A 22526-nucleotide genomic window follows, 5' to 3' on the forward strand; every position below is an offset into this window, starting at 1 on the left:
GATTCCAGAGGCCGACGGAGGGAGTTATAAAGAGGGTGCTGGCGGGCTTGGATAGAGCCATGCAGTCCAAACGGGAGTGTGAGGTAAGTGATTGGCGATGTAGGGGTTCGACGAGCTCCGCCCGTGCAGGGGATTTTCCGAAGGGATCCCAACGTTGTAGGCGAGGTGGGAACTTACTTGGCAGTCCGCCATTCCAGCCTGCCTTTTTTCTCTCAGCAATGGTGTGAAAGAGTGAATCCTGAGAACAAGGCGGCCTTGGAGGCATGGGTTAGAGAGACGGGCATTCACCTGGTGCAGGTGAACGGGCAGAGAAAATACGGCGGGCCACCCCCAGGTACCGTAGCCCTAGCCCCTATGCCTGCACTTGCTGTGCTGCGCCAGCCTGACGCTGGCACCCATTGAGGGAGGGCCTGCCCCGAGGTTCCGCAGTAAGAAACCCCTAACTACCCGAGAGCAGATGTGGAAATTTATCCAGTTACCCGGTCACTCCGTCGAGGAGTACCTACCCTGTGCCACCCGCATTGTTTGCTGTCACCTATTTTATGCCTATGACCTGAGTGGGATACGGGCATTCCCATTTTATAGACGTTCGGTGGCATCGCCCCCTCCCTTGCTGGTTCCTTGGGCTCAGACGTCCATGAAACCATCCCGGTGACTGACGGTGCCCCTCTACACCCTCTTCCCCAGGCTGGGTGGGAAGCCCGCCGCCGGCTGGGTCAGAGGTGTTTATCGGACGGCTGCCCCAGGACGTGTATGAGCACCAGCTGATTCCACTATTCCAGCGCGTGGGCCGCCTCTACGAGTTCCGCCTAATGATGACCTTCAGCGGCCTGAACCGCGGCTTCGCCTACGCCCGCTATAGCTCGCGGCGCGGCGCCCAGGCCGCCATCGCCACGCTGCACAACCACCCGCTGCGGCCCTCCTGCCCGCTGCTGGTGTGCCGCAGCACTGAGAAGTGCGAGCTGAGCGTAGACGGGCTGCCGCCGGGCGTGAGCCGCCGCGCGCTATTGCTTGCGCTGCAGCCGCTGGGTCTCGGCCTGCAGGAGGCGCTGCTGCTGCCCAGTCCCGGACCTGCGCCCGCACAGATCGCGCTGCTGAAATTCAGCTCGCACCGCGCAGCTGCCATGGCCAAAAAGGCCCTGGTAGAAGGTAAGGGTGGAGGCTGCGGGAGGCAGTTGGTTGGCACTTAAGTTTAAGTGCCAACTTTAAGTCCTAAAATCTTAGGGTCAAGCGTGCTTGAGTTTGCTACCTACACTAATTCCAATAGTGCTACACCTACCACTTGGAACATTTCTCCTTGCATTCCCTAGACGACTTCTTTAACATTTCAATGAAAAAACTGACTTGCCCTAGGGAGCCCAACTAAGCCTACCTTCTATCTATTGTAGAACTTGCTTCCTTAGACCAGTGTGAATTAAATACAATGGGTAGCCCCAAAGGTTAGCTATTGTAATGGCTATGAGGTAGATAAAGCCTGCTTTAAACTACTCCAAGGAATCTTAGAGGGCAGCAGTTTTTACATCCCCTTTACACATAAATACAGTGAAGCCTAAAGAAGTTGTTTAACTTACCCAGGGTTACACAGCCAGGAAGTGAGGAGGCTCTAAATTAAACACAGGCTTGTGCAACCCCAGAAGGTTCAGAGTCTGGGGAACTTGGGCCCAGGGCTTAGACTTGCCCTTATCTCTTGCCTTTTTCCTGCAGGGCAATCACGCCTCTGTGGAGAACAGGTGGCTGTGGAGTGGCTCAAGCCAGACCTGAAGCAGCGACTGCGCCAGCAGCTCATGGGTCCCTCTATGCGGTGCCTACAACCAGATAGCAACCGACTAGCCCTGGCCAGGGACAAGCTAGGGTCCCAAGGGGCTAGGGCTGCCTTGCAGCTACTCTGCCAAAGAATGAAGCTGGGCAGCCCAGTATTCCTCACCAAGTGTTTGGGCACAGGACCTGCTGGCTGGCACCGTTTCTGGTACCAGGTAGTGATCCCTGGGCATCCAGTGCCTTTCAGTGGCCTCATCTGGGTTGTACTGGCTCCAGATGAGCAGGACGGGCATGAAGTGGCCAAGGATGCTGTGTCTGCACGGCTGCTGGAGGCACTGAGTGATTCTGGGGCCAGCCTCCTGTGGTATGCTGGGGCTGAGGCAGGTGCTATGGTTAAGCAGTGACCTCATCCTCTCCACAGGCAGCTTGAACAGGTTGGCAGAGCCTGTGTCTGTCTGCAGCCCAGCAGGCCTGGGCAGTCACTATCTGATCCCATAAACCGAAGTGGCACAGGCCCTGCCCTAGGCCTGAGACAGCCACCCTGCTGGGACAGGGCCCCATCACACCTGGGGCTATTCAAGTTTGTCTTAAGTTGTGGTGAGGGACCTTGGCCTCCCCCTTTGAGCCTAGGGTCTAACCTGACCCTGTATTCTTCCTTGGTCTTTCCCTGTGGCACACATCATACCTGTCTACCCGCCCCCATCCAAGCTTAGCATGAATCGTGTATTTCTCTTTATTTTTATTTGGGGAATTTGCTGAGCCAAAGGGTTGAAGCCTGCCCTTTTACCACTTGTCCTTCTGGTTTTGGTTCACGTATGGTTTTGAGCTTTTCTATGCTGATTGTATTTATATTAAACCCCTCGTTGGTATACACACGTGTCTGTGCTGTCTTGCCACAGTTGAGGGTTTGTCTTCTGGTAGTGAGCAGCTGCTATAGAGCAAGTACTTCCCACTTCAGTGCCCTGAATCCTGGGCCTCTGTGCAACTTCTTACTCTGCACAACACAAATTGATGTTGTAGCTAAGTAGGTTCAATCTCCAGCACCAAAAATGATTTGAATATTCATGTCCTCTTTGGAGGTTCATTCCAGGAAGCAAGGCTCTTTCATATAAAGACCTGTTCTCATCCTCTCAGTCACTGTCATTCTCACTGTCCTCCTCTTCTGAAACCTTGGAATCCTCTCCCTCTTCCCTCAGCCCTGCAAAGAAGTCATCAGTGCTCCAAGCCTTGCTGCTCAGAGCACGCAATGGGCCTCCCTTTTTCTTGCGTCGACGGTAGTCATCCACCACCACAGCACGTAGCTGGGTCATGTCCCAAAACTTGACATGCTGGTCATGACCACTGCTGGCTAAGAAGCGGCCACAATGGGAAAGAGCCAGCTCTTCCACAGGTTCTCCAGCATGCTGGCCCACACTGCCCACCACTCGATTTGGCAGGATGTTCACAGCCCTGGGTGGGGGAAGAACAGTGTTGGGTACTGGCTAGTTGGACTTGTCCTTTTTGTAACCAAGGGTTGTCTCAGCTTCCCTTACCTGATGATTCCATCAGTGGAGCCAGTGCACAGCAGACTCTCAGTGACTGGAATCATACAGTCGATGGACTCAGCTCTTAGGGCAAAGCGGTCACTTGTAGCCCCAAAACCATTCCAGTTAAAAAGATAGATGGTACCTTCACTAGATCCACAGGCCACTTTCTTCCCATGCTGAAGGAAATAAAGCAAAACATGTCTGTGGAGCCACCTCAAACTACACCTTTATCTAGCACATACACACACACCCCATCCCATCATTCCCAGCTGTACTTTCATAAGAGTGACAGAAGTCAGGTCCCCGGACTGAGGTTCTGAGAGCAGCTCGAACCGACGTCGCTTGATATTGAAGACTCCAAGGCAGCCATCCCCACTGCAGAGAGTAGAGCACTAACTTAGCCAAAAGTTTCTTTGAGGAAAACTGACTCGGGGACAGGAGGGGTAAGGAGGCATCTCTGAGGCTATACCTGGCTGTTAGTAGCAACTTCTTTGCTGGGTCCAGGGCCATGTCAGCAATGTATTCCTCATGCTGCCGCATATCCATCAGGGGGCCCTCCTTCCGAAGGTCCCAGAGCCGGACTCCACCTGTGTCATCCCCAGTGGCCAAAACATTCTCATCCACCAGCAGCAGACTGTTGATGGGGGCACTGGAGAGGCAGATGCAGAACTTCTTGAAGTATCTGTCCTCATAGGGACCTCCTGATCCTTACCCCTCAGTTCAGTGCGCAAATAACTGGCTCCCTTACCTATGAGCCTTGGAAATACGTCTTTCCAGTCGGCCCTGTTCCACATCTAGAACATGGATGGCTTTGTCCTTGGAGACAGTAACAAGTTCTGGGAGGAAAGGTGCTCAGGTCATAGTGCTGCTCACTGCACCATTCCCACATTACCAGCTGTCTTTACCAGTACTTACTCTGCCCATCTTCAGAAAAGACCACAGCTCGGCAGGACTTGAGATGGTGACCTGAGGACCAAAGTTCCTTGGTTTCTCCCTCTTGGCAAGAGTAGGAAAACCTAGGGAGAAGGGAGGGAGGTGAATGACCCTCAGGCCATGCCTGGGATACATGGAGTGCAGAGACCAACTAGATAGACAACCTTCCAACCTAAATAAGCATTCTTGCTTGCACACCTCTGAGCCCAAAGCGCTTACCACCCTGTTTATCCATTTCCAGTGAGCTTCAAATGTTAAGGTTTTTCAGTAGACATTAATTCAAGGTGTTTGCAATTTGCATAGGACTTCTCTGTGATTTCCCTCTACCCTGTCTTTCTTTTACCATCCTTTGAAAAGATTGGGTCTGGACCACTATGGAGGCCCAGAAATTCTTGTTAAATCAGTGAAAGAAAACTAGCCCCCAAAAGAAGGGTGAACATCAGGGTATATGCCCTCCATGTCCCCAGGAGCTAAGAAACAAAAAAGGCTGGGGATGTTGCTTAATGGTAAATCCAAGTAACTAAAAAAAAAAAAAAAAAAGTGAAGCAGAAAGGCAGTAGCCTATAAACTCATCCTTGAAGCAATTACCCACCAAGGAATATCATAGTGCTTGCCTCCCCAACAGATCATTCAGTATAGCTGAATAAGATCCCACAGGACAAGCAGTCTGATTTTAATCTCCAGAAAAGGACCCCTTTCACAATGGTTATGGGAAGAAGAGTCAGAGGCCCAACAGAAGGCAGCAACTGAGGATAAACAGAACTGGATGACAGAGGAAGGAGCGCTGGAAATAAAGGTAGAGGTCTAGAGAACTCCCAAGTTTATCTTGCACTGTAAATACGGATAGTAATAGAAAAGAACCTATATTTGTTGATCTACTTGGGGGATATACTGAACATTTGTCCCCTCTAAAGATAAGTGTTATTTCCATTTTTAGAAATATAAATACTTTCCATTTTTAGAAATATAAATAAAGCTATAAACCTTTATAACTAATGAGGGGTTAAAGTAAACTTCATAACAACCCTCCTGGTTATAAACTTTAGTGGCTTTTCACTGCTTCCTGCCTACATTTCTTGCTCAAAATCAAACTTGTATTGAACACCTTACTTGAATTAGAGGGAAGAGATAAAATGGAGAACAAAACAGACTATATACTACACTCCTGACAAGTGTTTTTCAAATTCCAGTCATAATCCATTAGTGAGCTGCAATCAGCACTTTGTGTGCATATAATAATGATAAAGAAGAAATTATCAGAATACATTATACATAAATATAAATGGTATTATTACAATGGGGCAAAGCCAAAAGTTTTAAAAACCTTAGTGAAGAAGACAAGCATTCAAATAACTACACCAGCAGATGTATGGCTACCAGCAATTATAAAGTTTATGAGGGAAAAGGACAATGGCAGCTGGCAGGTATCTAATTTTTTTTCAGATTCTAATATTTATTTAGTTATAAGTGGACACAACATCTTTATTTTATGTGGTGCTGAGGATCGAACCCAGTGCCTCTTGCATGCTAGGTAAGTGCTCTACCTCTGAGCCACAACCTTTGCCCTAGGTATCTAATTTTAAGTCTGGGGAATGGTGGAAGAGGGAAGAGAGACTGAGAGCTCTGGAATAGTAGGTAAAGGGGAGGGGAAAGTATTTTCCAGACATAAGGAATAGCATGGGCAAAGGCGCTGAGGCTTCAAGATACTGAGAAAGTAAAGGGTGAATGAGCACAGAAAGCAAAAGAGTACAGACAGGGGCCAAGCGGAAAAGGACTTGAAAGCCAAATTAAGGGGTCTCTTCTAAATCCTAAAAGCAGACTATTGAAGGATTTTAACCTCGGGGGTGACGTGATCAGACGTGCTTTTAAAAGATCAGTTAAAGGTGGAAAATCAAGGAGCCCGTTAATCCTGTGTCGGGCTCAATATAATCGATGGTAAATAAGTCTCATACACTCTTTATTCTGCTCAGCTCTTGTGAGTCACGACGTTCCAGCTTTGTCTTTTCAGTTCTTTCAACAAATTGTGTGGTAACTTGGTTAAGTCAAACGTTAAGGAACGTATGAGATTAGATGAATCCTGCAAAATGAGTCTCCCTGCAACATTTTCTCCTCCCTCGTCCCCGCTCCATCCCTGGAAAAGGAGACACCATGCCCCTAGCCCAGCACCTCACTCACACGAATACGTCCCCGTCCACATCCCCAGCTGCCAGCAGGTCTCGGGTTGGATGGAAGGCCAGCCCATTGGCCGGCGCTTCCAGCACAATATCTTCCGGGGTGTCCCGGATCCGGGACGGGGATTCGGTGGAGTCAGGGTTTTCCTCGTCGCTCTCATCCTCGGCGGGCCTCTCCGCACACGTGCTGTCCATGCTGGGGAGGATTGTGGGGCGAAACTGCCGGCTGGCTAGCGACTAGTGAAGTAGCCGCAACGCGGAAGTTGTGCCTCAGCACGCCGCTTCGGCGTCGGGGGCGGGGAGAGGGCGGGGCGGGGCGGGGCCGGAAGCGCCTTGTCAATACCCTCCACAGTCACTTCTTATAAAGTCGGAACTGCACATAAGTCCTCTCCCCTCACACTATCCCATTCTGGTGGATGCTCCCTCAGGAGGAGGACTTAATTCATTCTTAAATAGGAGAGGGACACCAGTCATTTGTGGTTTGTTGAAATCCAAGACCATGGTAAGCAGCAGCCAAAGCGCTTAGGAAGCAGCAAAAGCCCACAAAGCAAAAGCCTCGCAAAGATGACCTACAGGGTTCTTAAGGAGACAACCCGCGTACACTTTAAAGCCACCATCCATGCCCAGTGTATTTGAGTCGAAACTGAACAATGCCTGTGAGCCTTCTTACAGTTTAGCTCCAGACTCTCAGCCGGCTAGACTGGCAGTGCTCAAGGCTATTGAGCAATTGCTGAAGAAAAAAATGGACATCACAACTGATGCTCTGGATATCTCTATTACTAAAGGTTACTCTGCACTCTGCATGGTAAGGCAGAGGAGGAGCAGGTGCCAGGTTTAAGAAAAACTGCTCACATCTCTTTGGTACTAAGCCTTCTAAGACATTTTTATATGCTGATGTCCAACACCTTAAAAAGAAGTGAAATAAATGAGGTTACAAACTTCTGAGAGAGGCTATGTTCCATTTGCTGATTGGAAAGTGTCCTGGTCACCCACCAGAGAGCCTTGATCACTTCCTTAAGGTTGGAGGTATTGCAGAAACTGTGTATGTGGTGCTGAAGATTGAACCCAGGGTCTTGTGCATGTGAGGCAAGCACTCTACCAACTGAGCTATATCCCCAGTTCCCAGAAACTGAATTTTAAAGTGGCAGTCAACCCCCAGGTCTTATTCTTACTTCCCTTCTAGGTATCAATAATAAGCCATGTCTCTTGACATTTTCCTTAATTGGGACTAAAGCCTACACTTGTCATTATTCTGAAATTAGCCATTCTAGATCTGTTGGAGACAGGGCCCATTATCAGCCTCTTAGGTGCCATTGACAAAGCTGGCCTCCTCAAAAGCCCTCTCCCAGGACTGGGGGTGTAGTTCAGTGGTAGAGCACTTATGCAAGAGCCCCTGGGTTCAATCCCCAGCACTGCAAGACAACAAAGTGCCCTTTTCCATCAAGCTGAAAATTATCAAAGGTTAAGGGTTAAGGTGACTTTGGAGCTTTCCTGGGCGTGGTGAACCTACATGCCTTGAGCTCAGGTAGGCAGTGGCAGTTTGGCATCCAACCAGAAAGAAATGGGTTACTCCTAATGATAAACACCACACCAAAGTGCTGGCAATGAGCAGAAAGGGAGAAAAGAGTACAGGGCATGGGATGGAGTGAGGCCCACCCCAGACATTGGCAAACTTCAGGGTGATGAAGGGCACTATGATAAGGGATTTCCATACCTACAGGCCTGGGTACATCAATTTTACCCTGAAGACTTATTTCTTCAACCAAGGAGGTGGTGATTTTCACTCAGCACTACTAAAGCTCCCAGGACATAAACTTATGAAAGGTTTTTCTTCCCATAAGTTTTACCCCTAAGGCTTGTAAGGTTTTTCTTTCCATTTTCATGATGCCTTTAGCAAAAGCCCAGTCCTATATAGCCTTGACACCATAAGAATGGCAACCCATCCTTATGAATTTAATCCACAGGGAATCTCTGCTCTGGGATTAACCCCCCAGACAGGACTTGAATGAGTCTGACATTTGAAGCAATCATACATATATTCCTCTATTTCTTGCCCATCAGTGACAGTCATTCTCTTTTCCACAGGGCACTCTGCCTAGTAAACATCTTTACTATCTAGGATTCTAGAACTTCAGCTCGGGAAGGAGTGATATGACTTTCTGGGTGTGATTTTTTATATAACGAGTACAGAACTAGTCTTCTTGGTGTTCTAGTGGTCCTAGAATGAAGATGCTCAACACAGAGAAGACAGCAGGTTAACCAGTTTTAATGGAACCAAATGGTTATACAATAAAATTTTATATACATTCACAAAGACATCTTGCAACCTTCCTAGGACTTGTAGAAAGTAAGCAGTAGGGAGAACATCCATATGAAGATACTCCAGTAGGAAATGGAGATTAGTATTTTGGTCTTTTCACTTCAACCCTACAATGGAAGGAAAAATAGGTCAGTGTAAGATCAATACACTGAACAATTCCCACAGGTCCCACAAAGGAAGAAAAATGCTGCTCACCCATCAGCTTCCATCTTCTTTCTCTTCTCAATGATCTGCAAGAAGAACAGTGACATTCTAAGTTCACTGGAGATTCAAGGCTAATAATCTATCTCTCACTTACATGGCTCTCCAACCCCCTGCTTGTTCTTGGGTCTATTGAGACAGTATCTTCTCCCAGCTAAAACACTCCCACTAAGGGACAATCCCACTTACTGCACTAATCTTCTTCCACTGTCGATCAAGCTCTGCCTTGTCATTGGTTTCCTTGAAGCGCCTGGTTTTCCTTCCTTCAGACATCTTGATACCATACTGGAATGCAGCCCTGAAAAGATCCATTGGGAGAAGATGATATTAAAAATTTTGTAGCAGTAACAAGGTTTTCCCCCAAAATTTCCATACCCCTCTCCTTACTCCCTACCCATATTCAGTATCAACTCACTTGGGCAAAGCCTCCTTGTTGTTCATATACTCGCTGTATTCTTCCTGGGTATCAAAGTCCCAGCGGCCTAAGGGGCCTTTTTTGTTTCCCTATAGTAGGACAGTACAAGTGGATGAAGAAAGAAACAGAAAAAGTATTTTAATCCTTGATTAAAGTCAGGCTGGGCTGGGGATGTGGCTCAAGCGGTAGCCCGCTCGCCTGGCATACGTGCGACCCGGTTCGATCCTCAGCACCACATTCAAAAACAAAGATGTTGTGTCCGCCAATAACTAAAAAATAAATATTAAAAAATTCTCTCTCTCTAGGAAAAAAAAAAAAAAAAAAAGTCAGGCTCTCCTGAAATCCCAGGTGCCACCATTCATAAATCCTACCCTAATAAAAAATAAAAGCTTTCTATTTACTCACTCTGTATCAGGTATTGTTCTGAACACTAAACATATATCTTAATTCATTGATGTGATGAGGGAATTATATTTTTGTTTTCTTCATAAAGAAACTAAGGCAGTATCAAATAATAAAATAACTTAGCAAGGTCACAAAACTAATAAATGGCAATTACAGGACAAAATAATTATAGAAGAAACAATTAATCCATACTCTTAATCACTGAAGTATACTGAAAACAAGGAAATGAGATGTCTCCACAATTAATGGTATTAAGGGTGGCTTTATTTTTAAATTTTGTTTTGTTTTTTTGGGGGGTTCCAGAAATTGAACTCAGGGGAACTCGGCCACTGAGCCACATCCCCAGCCCTATTTTGTATTTTTGAGTGAGAATCTCATCAAGTCGCTTAGCACCTCACTTTTGCTGAGGCTGGCTTTGAACTCGCGATCCTCCTGCCTCAGCCTCTTTAGCAACAGGGATTATAGGCATGCACCACCATATCTGGCTTAAGTTATTATTTTTTAAGACCAAGGAAGGCTGGGCACAGTGGCGCATGCCTGTAATCCCAGCAGCTCAGGAGACTGCAGCAGGAGGATCGCAAGTTCAAAGCCAGCCTTAGCAATGACGAGGTGCTAAGAGACTTGATGAGATCCTCACTCTAAATAACAATACAAAATAGGGCTGAGGATGTGGCTCAGTGGCCGAGTTCCCCTGAATTCAATCCCCAGTAACCTCTCAAAAAAGAGGAAAGGGCTGGAGTTGTGGCTCAGTTGTAGAGTGCTTGCCTAGCATGCGTCAGGTACTGAGTTCGATCCCCAGCACCACATAAAAAAAAAAAAAACAAATAAAACAAAGGTATTGTGTCCATCTACAACTAAAAAAAGTTAAAAAAAAAAAAAAGAAAAAAGATGAAGATTTCTAATACTGGCTATAACAAAATTCAGTTATTTTCTAAAAACTGCAATTCCTTCTGCCATTCCACTTATGTATTAATGCTTGCTTACTGCCTAGGATGGGACCAAAGCCTGATACATAACTGTAGTAAATAAAAAAGAATAGATTTTTTGTCATATCTCATTTGATCTTGGCAAACCCTAAGGAAAAGGAAATGTGCTAAAGAATAAATGCCCAGGTCCCAAACATCCTTCTAATTTCATACCTGGTCCATTTTGCTATAATCCACCTCCTCATCACTATCCACAGCCATGTCATCCATCCTAAAGAGAAGCAGCAGTTAAACAGATGCTGTAGACTCAACAATCATGCTTCATGATTCACAAACCCACGCATCAGAAAAGGCCACCCCTCCACACTTCATCCAGAACCTAACAGTTCTTCCAAGTAATAAATAAGCAGCCTTGGATCTCAGTATATCAAATTTTTACTTCACCCCACAATTTGTTCTCCAGTCATCCCAGCCTCCCTTTCTTAATAGGGTCCTACGTACGTGGCTGGGTAGCACTCTGCATAACTGTTGGACATGCCAAAGAAATCGCCCAGCTGCTTTTTGTCCTCTGGTTTCTTCAGCATATGCTATGTTAAAGAATATACTACACAGAATACCACCTCTTGCAGAAAAGCTTTAGGCAAAAGGAACCAAGGGCTGAAGACCTCAACATGAAAATTCTCAGAAGCACACTGTGAGTTTGGATGGATCCTCTAAGGAAGGGGCAAGGCATCATTTTATTCCTGTCAAAATTGAGCATAAGGCAAGCACGTAGAGGTAGGAGGGATCAGGGAGGCAGGCAGAGCTGTAATGAAGATAAAACAGCTCTTTAACTCAGAAACATTAAAATAAAGGATATGATTCTGTGCCTTCCCAGCCAGCAGACCCAGCAAACTTTTCATTGATGGACTTGATCAACTCCTTGGCAGAACCAGGTCCTGAAGGAAAGAAAGCTCTGTTTAGACTTTGAATTAATACGTTTATAACCTCCACCTCACAAGCCAGGTGCAGGGGCACACACCTGTACCCCCAACTTGGCAGGCTGAGGCAAGGGGACCAAAAGTTCAAGCCCAGCCTTAGCAACTTAGCAAGACCCTGTCTCAATATAAAAAAGGATGTAGATGTAGCTCAGAGGTGAACCCCTGGATTCAATCCCCAGTCCCACAAAAAAACAACAAAACACCTCCCCATAATACATCAACATATTTCCAACTTATGCCTTCATTAAAACTTTTTTTTAAAAGCACAGAATTTTATGTAACGAATTTTTAACCAAACTCCAACTCATAACAAATTTCTGTGGTTAAAATGGCAGTTGGGAACCCAGAACACTGCACACTCAACTTCTGTCTCACCTCTTTAGAATCTCAGAGCTGGAGGAATTATATCTAAAAGCAAATATGTCCTACCATTGCCCAGGAAGATGGGAGAATTCCAGACTCAGCCTGTCTATTCCATGAAATAAGACATGATTCTTAAAATGAGTCCAGAACAAGGAAGTTTCCTAATGCCACCAGCTCTTGAGCATTACTTCAGATTCTCAGTCCAGGGGAAAGCAAAGCTGCTAGATGAAATAAGAGATGCTATGAATATGACCCACCTTTGTCAACATCCATTGGCTGGAAAGGAAATGAAAACTGAGGTGAGTATCACTTTAATAGATTCCCACCTATCCAGCCCCCAAGTCCAAATTGATTCCCTGCCCCACCCTGCCTGTATTTCCAGATTCAGTGACCCACCCATTAGTTGATCCAGGTGCTGCTGTGGAGCCACAAGGTGCCTATAACAGCAGGGTCCCACACCTGGCTGAATGGGCAGAGAGGAGCAACTCCACCACTTGGTACAAGGATCCACATCTCACCTCATCATCTACTTTTGGTTTTTCAAAGTAGCTGTGCCGCTTCTTTTCCTCCTCTCGCTCCCGGTCCCGCTCTCGCTCCCGCTCCCTATCTCGTTCTCGTTCCCTCTCTCGATCCCGATCTCTGTCTCTCTCGCGATCACGCTCCCGTTCCCGGTATCTCTCCCGTTCCTTGTCCCGGGGTGTCTTGGTCGTGGAGGGGACATAGTCCCCAATGTCTTCAAAAATGCTTGGGAAAACAGAGATCACTAGCTGTGAAAGTCACATACATTTCTACTTAACCTAGCCATTGCTCCAGTTTCTCATACCACCACAAACAACTTCCCAAAATGCCAAAGGCAAGAAACACAGAGGCCCTCCCCTCAGATTAGGTGCTAAGTTTAAGATACATACTTCATGTCAGCTTCAGGAGGTTTCTTCTCTTCCAGCTTCCCTGCAATGTAACCAGGAGTCAAGAAAACAATCCTTAGTTAATACCCACTCAGCTTCACCATCCTTTTCAGTTCTAAATGCCCTTTCAAGCATCTTCTGTTTAGAATATAGGACAGGGACAGGTGTGATAGTGCATGCCTATACTCCCAGCTACTCAGAAAGGTGAGGCAGGAGTATTCCAAGATTAAGGCCAGGCTGGGGAACCTAGTAAGATCCTGTCTTAAAAAATAAAAAGGAGAGGGAATACAGCTTAGTGGCAATATGCTCGCAAGTTCAATTCCCAGTACCAAAAAAAAAAAAAAAAAATTAGGATGAATGCTACCACTCTTCCTTCTTATGCTTCAAACCTGACCACTGATTTCTTAGTAAGTCAAGTAGGAAGAATCTGGATATACTCATATTTGCCAATGCTCCATTGTTCCCATTTTTATCTGCTCCCTGAAAACCTCCCAATGTCCTGGAGACACAAAGCTCTAGGAGACCTCGGTTCCATCACTGAATAGCCAGCCCTCCAGAGCTAAGGTTTCTCTCCCTAATCCTCCAGGTACCTTTATCCTTCTTCTTGAGCTTCTTGTTGCGGGTACCCTGCCTCAGGTACGAAAGAATCTGGGTAAGCTTGCTGATGACAATGTCATTTGTGGTCAGTGTAGTCTGGGCCTGTAAACCCCAAGCAGCAAGAATATTATTCCATTGAACAGGAAGCTCTTTTATTTATTCAATACTGACCTGGAAAATTAAAGGATGAGTTACAGTTAACCAGGTAAAGATAAGAAAAACAGATGTTACAAAGCAGTCCAGACAGAAGAAACAACCTGCACAAAGGCCCTGGATCTAGAATATTCAAGAAAGTCAAAATGACAGAAGAATAACAGAGGCATGGTGAAGAGACTATGAAGGCCAAATGTTGCAAAGGCTCATAGGCCCATGGTAGAGATTCTGCTCTTTACCCTGAGAAGGAACCACAGAAAGCTTCTAAACTGTAGTGAGATAAAATTTGCATTTTAAAATCACTATGGACATGTGTAAATATCATAGTGAAAGCTGGGATGGAGAGACTAAGGATGTAAAGAGTTCAGGGTTTCCTTTTGGAAGGAAGAGTGTGGTTTGGACTGAAATATTACTAGTGGAGATGAAGAAAAGTAATTGATTCAACTGAAATTTATGAGGTAAAAAATAAACAGGAGTTGGTGATAGGATAAACAAAGGACAGACCACAGGTGAGGCCGATCCTGAGATTTAATGATTATGATAAACTCTTAGAACTCACTCACCTCCATGGTGGGGCAATCAGCCTTGCTGCGGATAAGAGTAGTGGGGATATCTGTGTCAGCATACTCATCATCCAGGTCTACCACATAGGCCATACGACCTGGTAGAAATAGCTCATTCCGTTCATATGCTTTGCTCTTGAAAAGCATACGGTAAACATTGCGGCCTGCACAAAGGGGAATAGTAGCAAGTAGCCAATAAAAACCTTCTATTATATCAGCAGTCATTTATTAAGTACTTGCTCTGTACCAGGAGCCATGCCAAGTGTTATGCATACTTTGCTTCCTTCAATCTTTCACAAAAGCTCTGGGAGATGGGCATTATTATTCCCTAACAAGACTGAGAATTAACTGATTCACCTAAAGTCATACAGTTACCAAGTAACAGAGCAAAGAATGGGACCCAGGCAGCCTAACTTCAAAGCCTGGGTTCCCATTCACTCTTCTACAATGCCTTCTCAAGGGCACTATGTGCCCACATTGTGTTAGATCCTGCAAGAAAGAAGGATGAGGTTTAAGGCAATACTTACAATGATGGTAAAATAAAGCTACACTATATACTCAATATTATAAGTATGCTTACTGTACATTTCATTTTTCTTCATCCATACAACAATCCCATGAAGTAAACATTAAACTAATTTTTCACATGTGAAAGCAAAATTGGTTGCCTAAAATCACATACTTAATGTGATTTCATCATGAGGATTTAAAGCCAGAACTCGCTGATTCTATATCCTGAGTTTTTAATCACAAACCATGCTATCTTCCTTTTTTGGGGGGGTGGGGGGTAGTGCTAGGGATGGAACACATGACCTCATGCATATGCATGCTAGGCAAATACTATAGCACTGAGCCATAATCACATGAAATAACTAGGTCCATGTCTGAGTTCTATTGGAATATTTCATGGGAACTAGTTAATTTGGAGGCAAAATGAGATTGAGGGAAAAGGAAGCATACCCTGCTGAGAGCATCAAATTCCCTATAATTCACCTGAACTGCCCTATCATTAATATAGAAATCCTGTACTCACCCAAACGTGTTTTAAATTCAATTTTGTTTTCAGGATCCTCATCTTTCCTGAAAAGACAAAAAATAATTTTTTTCTTTAGGTAAATGTACTTATTTTTTTTTTTAAATATTTTTTTAGTTATCAATGGATCTTTTATTTATTTATATGAGTGCTAAGGATCGAACCCAGGGCCTCTCTCATGCTAGGCAAGCACTCTACCACTGAGCCACAACTCCAGCCAGGTAAATGTACTTCTATTTTAGGGCCCAGCATTCTAAACTCTTAAGTCTTCCCTTACTTGGTTTCCTTCTGGGGCTTTTCCATCAGTTCCTCTTCTTCTTTCTCTTTGCTGGCAATCTCAGCTCGTACCTAACAGGAAATCAAGATTTAGACACCATTCACTTCACATACATTTACTGAATATCCACTATACCACACTGTGGTCAGAAACAGAAACACAATATTAAATCAGACAGACACTGTACTTAGTGTAATGGAGGTTACAGCAAGATGAATAGACAAATTAAACAATTTCAACAAAGTGTAATAACTGTTATGTGAAGTAGATGGGTAATACAATGGTGCAGCGCAAGGAAGGTGAGGAGTAGGAGGGCTTAACCATATCTAGACGATCAAGGAAGGCTTCCCTAAGGAAAAAATTGTAGGCTGATACCTGATGGGTGAATAACAATTAGTCCTACAGAGGGGCCATATTTTGCCCTTCCCAACTAGATGGTTGGGACTACCATGTATCTCCTTCCTCATCTCAGCAAGGTCCACACAAAAGAATTCAACACTTTAGTATTACGACGCACCTGCTCACCATGACTCACCTTTTGAAGCAGAGCAAAATCCAAGCCTTTCACCAAATGGGTATGTTCCATGTCACCACCCAAGAATTTGGATTCCTGGATCAACTGTCTTCTCTTCTCTGCAGCTGATTTGTCCCTGCATAATGAAAAAGACCCCACCGGAAGAGTCCTTTGTGACTATCAAGTGCTTCTTAAAATGGCATAGTGTGCTTATATGACAGAGATGCTGAAGGAAGCATGCTCCTTGGTCCTCTTGGTACTCACGCCTCAGCAGTAGGGCCCACAGCTCTATAGTTAGCTGTGGTGCTAATTAGCTCTGTTTCCTCATAATCCTTGTTCACACCATCTCTGCGTTCCTTGGCCCGGTCCCGATACTTCTCTGCTAGTTCTCTTTCTCTCTCAATTTCCTGTTGGCGTAACTTGGCATAATAACTGTAACCAGAGAAATCAGACATGTAAGTTACTATCTCAGGGTCATCAGAACCACTTCTGTTTCCCTACATCTTCCTCCAGCTCTCTATGATAAAAACTGATAGAACTGCCAGCCAGTTCTTGATAAGTCTTCAAAGTAAGAATTAGAGCTTCTTCCAGTTCACAGACATACTATTCCAATGCCCACTTGGGACACTCCAACCATCACTAATAATCTTTTTAATGAACCTCTAAGGGTATGAGAGACTCTTCCATATTGCAATTAAAAAAAAAAAAAATCTCCTGAAACTATACCACTTTTAAATTTTAGCTAAAAATACTTTATTCCTTGTTGATCCACCTTAGAAGAGCAGAAAAGGAGAGTAACAGGTCCAAAAAGTTTAATATCACATAAATAATAATCATGATAGTAGTATGATGAGACTCCAAAGTCTAAGCTGAGATAGGACAATAACAAGCTCAAGAACAAGCTGGGAAAATTAGTGAGACACTGTCTTAGAATAAAAAGTTAAAAGGGTTATGTAGCTTAGTGGTAGAGCACCCCTGGACTCAAACCCCCCTGCCACCAAAAAAAAAAAAAAAAAAAAAAAAAAAAAATCCATAATGGGGGCAGCCAAGACTTAATGAGTAGATTAGAGGTTAAACAAAGTATCCAAGGCTATCTGGCTAGAAACAGATAAAGACAAGATTAAAATATAGGTAGGCTGACTCCAAAGCCCTACAATATCACTTTAAAAAAAAAAAAATTTGTTAGGTGTAGATGGACACAATGCCTTTATTTTATTTACTTATTTTATGTGGTGCTGAGGATCGTACCCAGGGCCTTGTCCGTGCAGGTGAGCGCTCTACCACTGAGCTACAACCCCAGCCCCCGCTACAGCATCACTCTTAATGTTATCACTCCTCTACATTTATAAAGTAGAGAACCTAAAAATGAAGGAAAATCTCAGTCTCTACTCTTTCCCCAAACACTATCCACCTTAAAACCCACCACCCCTTCACACCCACTTCACCTTTTCTTTTTTCTCCTTCGTGCAGCGGGGTCTTCATCCTCATTGTACTCCCTTGGCATTCTAGAAAGAAAACAAGAAATTCACTGAAAGTAAAATATTGCCCCAGAAATCCCAAGAAGTGTCCTTAAGAACTGAAGAAAAGCTGGTCTAGAATTCTGGCCAAAGCAACAGAATCTGTGGGCTGGAACAGAGCCAGAAACATATATTTGCAACTATGATGACTCATTATTGTAAGTTGTCCATGGAATATACCCTGAACATCCCCATCATCACTGGAGCTTCTATCTTCTCAAGGAGAAAATCAGAACCTCAGGCTTTAAAAAAGGATTAGCTTTCCAGCTCCCAGGATATTCTGGATCAATAGAAAGGGATAGGAAGGAAATGGAAGAAAAACTGGATCACTTGAAGACTTACTCATGGTGACGAGATTTAGAAGGTGGTGCAGAAGTAGGTGCAGCCCTTGGGGTCATAAGAAGTTTCCTGAAGTCTTCATTGGTGAGTTTTGATCTAAAAGAACAGGTAATTTTTTAAAAAATAGCACCCAATAATAAATGTAAAAGGAACATGAAAAAAAAATTAGCTTTACTAAAAAACAGGGAAATATGAACTAAAACAAAGACATGCCACTTTCAACACATTAGGGTTGACTTCTAAAAAATTTGATAAATCAAGTATAAGTGAGAACTTGGGAAGTGGGAATTTGAGAATTTGAGAAGCAGTATATTCTCATATACTGCTGACAGGAACATGAATCAGTATAACCAATTTGGAAGGTAATTTGGTAGTATTTATTAAAATTTAAACATAAGGATCATATGAATCAGCAACTCTCATTTTTCTATATTTAGCCCAGCCAATGAGTCATATGTACATACGAAAGCCTATAAAAAATAGTTCAATTACCAGGCGTGATGGTGCACGCCTGTAATCCCAGCAGCACAGGAGGCTGAGACAGAAGGATCACGAGTTCAAAGCCAGCCTCAGCAAAAGCAAGGTGCCAAGCAACTCAGTGAGACTCTGTCTCTAAATAAAATACAAAATAGGGCTGGGAATGTGTAACTCAGTGGTCAAGTGCCCCTGAGTTCAATCCCCGGTGCCAAAAAAAAAGAAAAGAGGTTCAATCGAAAATATCACGAGGTTGGAAACAACCTAAATGTCCATCAACTGGAGAGTAACTAAATAAATTGTGATAGTGTTTCTCAAATGTGGGACATACAGCAATGACAGTATAAGCGATCATTTAATGGGCATACTGACAAGAATTCTCTCTTGACCAAACTAAAGATAGACTCCTTTGAGTCCTCTTCTGATTAGGCCTTTCCTTCTCCTACTGACTGCATTCTTCAACTCTAATACAAGAGTAGGGATTTATAGAAAATTACTAATAAACCTTGCTGGTCCACCTTAGAAGAGCAGAAAAGGAGAGTAACAGGTCCAAAAAGTTTAATATCACATAAATAATAATCATGATGACAGTAATATGATGAGACTCCAGAGTCTAAGCTGAGATAGGACAATAACAAGCTCAAGAACAAGCTGTGAAAATTGTTCATATGGTATGGTGGAGAGAAGGACTTAATTCTTTGCTAAAATCAAGCCAAGGAAAAGGTTTAGTCAAATTAGAACTCTTGGAAGGGCTGGGGTTATGGTTCAGTGGTAGAGTTCTTGCTTAGCATGTGTAAGGCACTGGGTTCAATTCTCAGCACCACATGTAAATAAATAAATAAAAGGTCCAACAACATCTTAAAAAAAATTTTTTTTAAATAGGACTCTTGGAACTTGACTAAAGTTTAGTCAAGGAGGAAATCCTTATCACCATTGTGAAAATAATCTCCAAGATATTAAGTGATGTTTTAATAAAAAATAGCAAAATGATAGCTGCAGTATACTACCATTTAAATATTTTAACTAGCAAAACAATGATAAATTTTCCTCAGGTATTTAAATATATGTACAAGTATATTTAAAAAGAATAGGAGGAAAAGATACACATAAAAAAGTGAACAATTGTTATCTCTAAGAAATGGGCTGAAATTTATGAGATTATTAAAGACAACTTTACCCTTATTTCCAATCTTCTAATTCTGTACAGGAGAATTAATTCCTATATAATGTATAATAAAACAACATATTTCAAAAACTAGAAACTTTCCTGACAAAATTTAACTCTAATACTCTTATTCAGTGGGCCTGATACAGTCAAGGTTCAAAGAGATAATGGGCCAAGTTATGCAATTTTTTTGACCATCCTTGCTGACAAGATATTCACAATTCTTTCACCATCACCATCACCACTCTTAGTCACTGATAACTGTTTCCATGGTCCTAGGGCAAAATACTCACTGGTGGAAGGAGTGAGGATCATCCACATCATGGCCATCTGGGGCCAAAGGGTTGGAGAACGGCTCACCTAACAAAAATAATTGACATTAATCAGTCTCTTGTACATCAGGTCCTGTGCAAAAACTGGAAATTAGAGCAGTGAACAATACAGAAAGCAAGAATGACAGTGATAATACAATGTAATAAGTGCTGAAATAGGAAAATACAAGGAGCTATGAGAGCAAAGGAGGGCTCCTAAACCTGCTCTGGAGGATTAGACTTTCCCAAAGAGCATATCTAAAATTCATGAAAGAGAACAGGGCACTCCTGTTCTCCGTGCTACTTGGAGACTGAAGCAGGAGGATCGAGAGTTTTAAGGGTAACCTAAACGATACAGAGAGACACACAACTTAAAAACAAAACAAAACCCTAGGAGAAAGCAGAATCTCTGCAACCCACTAGTCGAGTTAAGTAAGGAGGTGACGGGGGAGAGGGCGGGGTGGATTCACTGATAACAGACACCGGTCGCTGTTAAGGCAGAGGTCTGGAAGTCTGAAGCTGCCTGGCCTCTTTTGGGGCCCACCAGCGTCTCCCGACTTAAGCTTAATAGCCAAAATGACGCGCCAAGTGCTCCTAGTGGCGCGGGAAAGAAAGAGCAGATGGCTACAGCCTTACTATCTCGCTCTGGCATTTCGTCCGCGGTCTTTCAACGCCAGCAAGTGCCGAGTTTCCAAGAATCAAACGGACAACAAAACAGGAGCCACAGGCCTCTTCCCACAGTGCACCCCGGAAGTCGACCACAGTGCTTTGCGTTCCCAGCTCTTCCGTTTCCTCCCTCTCGCACCTCTTGCTGCCCGCGCGGAGTGCAGTCTACAAGGCTTTTTTGGCACTGGCTAAAGCTTACCCCGCCTCCTCGCGTCATCCAATCAATGGCGTAGGCTGTGTGTCCGCTATTGGTCCGACTGGAGAACTTGGCTGGAAGGCCTGAGACTGGGAGCTTGAGTACTAGTTAAGATGGCAGCGTTCGCAGCCGGTCGAGCAACCGGGGCAAAGTTGGGCCTGCGTGAGATTCGCATCCACTTATGCCAGCGCTCGCCCGGCAGCCAGGGCGTCAGGTGAGGCGCAGCGTGGCGAGGCGGGAGGGCTCCGGGACGCCGGGGTCACGACCTCGACCTCCCGGGTGTTTGGGGAAGCCCGTGCCCACAGCACGCGCGGCGCTCTCTCCGGCCCCGTAGGGACTTCATCGAGAAACGCTATGTGGAACTGAAGAAGGCGAACCCCGATCTGCCCATTCTAATCCGGGAATGCTCTGATGTGCAGCCCAAGCTCTGGGCCCGCTACGGTGAGTACGGTCGCTGGGAATATGGGACCCTTGTGGAGGAACAGGTTCGAGAAGAGGGACTGTCCAAGGTCACACAAAAACATGTGGAGAGGGTAGAATTCCAACGTGAGGCTGCTGTTGCCAATGAAGAAATTAACATTTGTGGGGTTATATAACGCTTTGTATCTCGGGCAGCATGTCTATGGGGGTAGCCGGCCCCCGCCTTGGGACCGGGAGTTTTATAGAATGGGCTTGATTTGAAGACGCGCCTGTAATCCCAGTGGCTCTGGAGGCTAGCCTCAACAATGGCGAGGGGCTAAGCAACTCAGTGAGACCCTGTCTCTAAATAAAATACAAAGTAGGGCTGGGGATGTGACTCAGTGGTCGAGTACCCCTAAATTCAATCCCTGGTACCCCCCCCAAAAAAAAAAAAACTGAATTGCTAGTTCGCCTCAGCGTAGGTTCTTCCCAATTACTTGTGGCCAGTGCGATAGGGTGTAAAATCTCAGTAACGTGGAGCACTTAGTTTTAGAGGCTGTCCTGAGTGCTTACCTGCTTAACTCATTTATCATTTGAGGGTGTTGATTCTTTTCTCATTGTAGAAATTAGAAGACTGAATCAAAACTTTATAGAATATACCTAAAGTTACCCAGCTAATATATAACAGGGCTGAGCCTTTGTATTCCCCCCAACACACACCCTTTTCCTAGAATGCACCTCTCCTGGACTTCCTTGGCTTTTTTGTTACTATCCAGGTTGTTGTTATTGCAGGTCTGAATATATATCACCCCCCTCAAAAGCACATTCCCTGACCAGTTATGTAACATTGCCTCAGTCCCTTTTAGTCATACTACCTTATTCCAATTTATTACAGTCCAAAAATTTCTTACCATGTTGTCTGACACACAATAAGCATGCAGTAAATGTTTATGTTACCAAACAGTGGCATTTTAATCACAGCTGTTAATTATATCTTGCTAAAGCAATGGACTAAAAGGGGAGACAAACATAAGTAACTTAAGTGCATTGTGCCATATATTATGCCAGAAATTCACTGGATTAATTCTATACATACAATTTGGTAGTCCCACTCTCACAGTACATGCTAATTACCTCTCCACCTCTTTTTCTCTTCCCCTCAGCATTTGGGCAAGAGAAGAATGTCTCTTTGAACAACTTCAATGCTGATCAGGTAACCAGAACCCTGGAGAATGTGCTAAGTGGCAAAGCTTGAAGTCTACACAGAAGTGTATGAGCAAGAGCCCCAGAATCTGAGCTCTGTTGGACTGAATACAATATGGAAAAATGTGTTCCCCTGTTCCTTATAAAGCTTGTGCTGTAAAATGCTGCCTCAGAATGTTCTTTATTTTACCCTATACCCCTTATTGTACAATCACT

General features: G+C 44.4%; 4 protein-coding genes across 4 annotated transcripts; 2 read left to right on the top strand and 2 right to left on the bottom strand.

Annotated features, from left to right (window-relative positions):
• The first annotated feature begins 25 nt into the window (after positions 1–25).
• Dnd1 (DND microRNA-mediated repression inhibitor 1) lies at positions 26–2162 on the top strand. Its single transcript, XM_076855968.1, has 4 exons — positions 26–83; positions 217–334; positions 688–1149; positions 1705–2162. The coding sequence occupies exons 1-4, from the start codon at positions 60–62 to the stop codon at positions 2160–2162; spliced, it is 1062 nt and encodes a 353-aa protein (XP_076712083.1). The 5' UTR covers positions 26–59.
• A 318-nt stretch (positions 2163–2480) lies between these two features.
• Positions 2481–6668, bottom strand: Wdr55 (WD repeat domain 55). Its single transcript, XM_076855969.2, has 7 exons — positions 6393–6668; positions 4200–4300; positions 4033–4120; positions 3754–3933; positions 3560–3659; positions 3291–3460; positions 2481–3207 (listed from the first exon to the last, which is right to left on the bottom strand). The coding sequence occupies exons 1-7, from the start codon at positions 6581–6583 to the stop codon at positions 2889–2891; spliced, it is 1149 nt and encodes a 382-aa protein (XP_076712084.1). The 5' UTR covers positions 6584–6668; the 3' UTR covers positions 2481–2888.
• Positions 6669–8634: 1966 nt separating this feature from the next.
• Positions 8635–20622, bottom strand: Ik (IK cytokine). Its single transcript, XM_076856848.1, has 20 exons — positions 20483–20622; positions 19829–19895; positions 17900–17992; positions 17486–17545; positions 16305–16472; positions 16062–16176; positions 15527–15597; positions 15250–15296; positions 14217–14380; positions 13494–13602; positions 12907–12946; positions 12517–12742; positions 12256–12274; positions 11515–11593; positions 11157–11237; positions 10869–10926; positions 9325–9413; positions 9099–9207; positions 8904–8938; positions 8635–8815 (listed from the first exon to the last, which is right to left on the bottom strand). Exons 1-20 carry the CDS (start codon positions 20496–20498, stop codon positions 8788–8790), a joined length of 1674 nt encoding a protein of 557 aa, XP_076712963.1. The 5' UTR covers positions 20499–20622; the 3' UTR covers positions 8635–8787.
• An 80-nt stretch (positions 20623–20702) lies between these two features.
• Ndufa2 (NADH:ubiquinone oxidoreductase subunit A2) lies at positions 20703–22472 on the top strand. Its single transcript, XM_076856855.1, has 3 exons — positions 20703–20922; positions 21043–21149; positions 22271–22472. Exons 1-3 carry the CDS (start codon positions 20822–20824, stop codon positions 22360–22362), a joined length of 300 nt encoding a protein of 99 aa, XP_076712970.1. The 5' UTR covers positions 20703–20821; the 3' UTR covers positions 22363–22472.
• The last annotated feature ends 54 nt before the right edge of the window (positions 22473–22526 follow it).

The sequence above is a fragment of the Callospermophilus lateralis genome, chromosome 5, assembly GCF_048772815.1.
Source record: "Callospermophilus lateralis isolate mCalLat2 chromosome 5, mCalLat2.hap1, whole genome shotgun sequence".
NCBI lineage: Eukaryota > Metazoa > Chordata > Mammalia > Rodentia > Sciuridae > Callospermophilus > Callospermophilus lateralis.

Coding starts and splice junctions, on each gene's coding strand:
- Dnd1 (XM_076855968.1), top strand. CDS start 60: ATGCAGTCCAAACGGGAGTGTGAG. Junction 84..216: donor AGTCCAAACGGGAGTGTGAG/GTAAGTGATTGG, acceptor TTTTTCTCTCAG/CAATGGTGTGAAAGAGTGAA. Junction 1,150..1,704: donor CAAAAAGGCCCTGGTAGAAG/GTAAGGGTGGAG, acceptor TTTTTCCTGCAG/GGCAATCACGCCTCTGTGGA.
- Wdr55 (XM_076855969.2), bottom strand. CDS start 6,583: ATGGACAGCACGTGTGCGGAGAGGCCCGCCGAGGATGAGAGCGACGAG. Junction 4,121..4,199: donor CTTTTCTGAAGATGGGCAGA/GTAAGTACTGGT, acceptor CTTTCCTCCCAG/AACTTGTTACTGTCTCCAAG. Junction 3,934..4,032: donor CGTATTTCCAAGGCTCATAG/GTAAGGGAGCCA, acceptor CTGCCTCTCCAG/TGCCCCCATCAACAGTCTGC.
- Ik (XM_076856848.1), bottom strand. Junction 12,947..13,493: donor GCTCAAGAAGAAGGATAAAG/GTACCTGGAGGA, acceptor GTTACATTGCAG/GGAAGCTGGAAGAGAAGAAA. Junction 10,927..11,156: donor GCAGAGTGCTACCCAGCCAC/GTACGTAGGACC, acceptor GCTTCTCTTTAG/GATGGATGACATGGCTGTGG.
- Ndufa2 (XM_076856855.1), top strand. CDS start 20,822: ATGGCAGCGTTCGCAGCCGGTCGAGCAACCGGGGCAAAGTTGGGCCTG. Junction 20,923..21,042: donor CCCGGCAGCCAGGGCGTCAG/GTGAGGCGCAGC, acceptor CCGGCCCCGTAG/GGACTTCATCGAGAAACGCT. Junction 21,150..22,270: donor CAAGCTCTGGGCCCGCTACG/GTGAGTACGGTC, acceptor TCTTCCCCTCAG/CATTTGGGCAAGAGAAGAAT.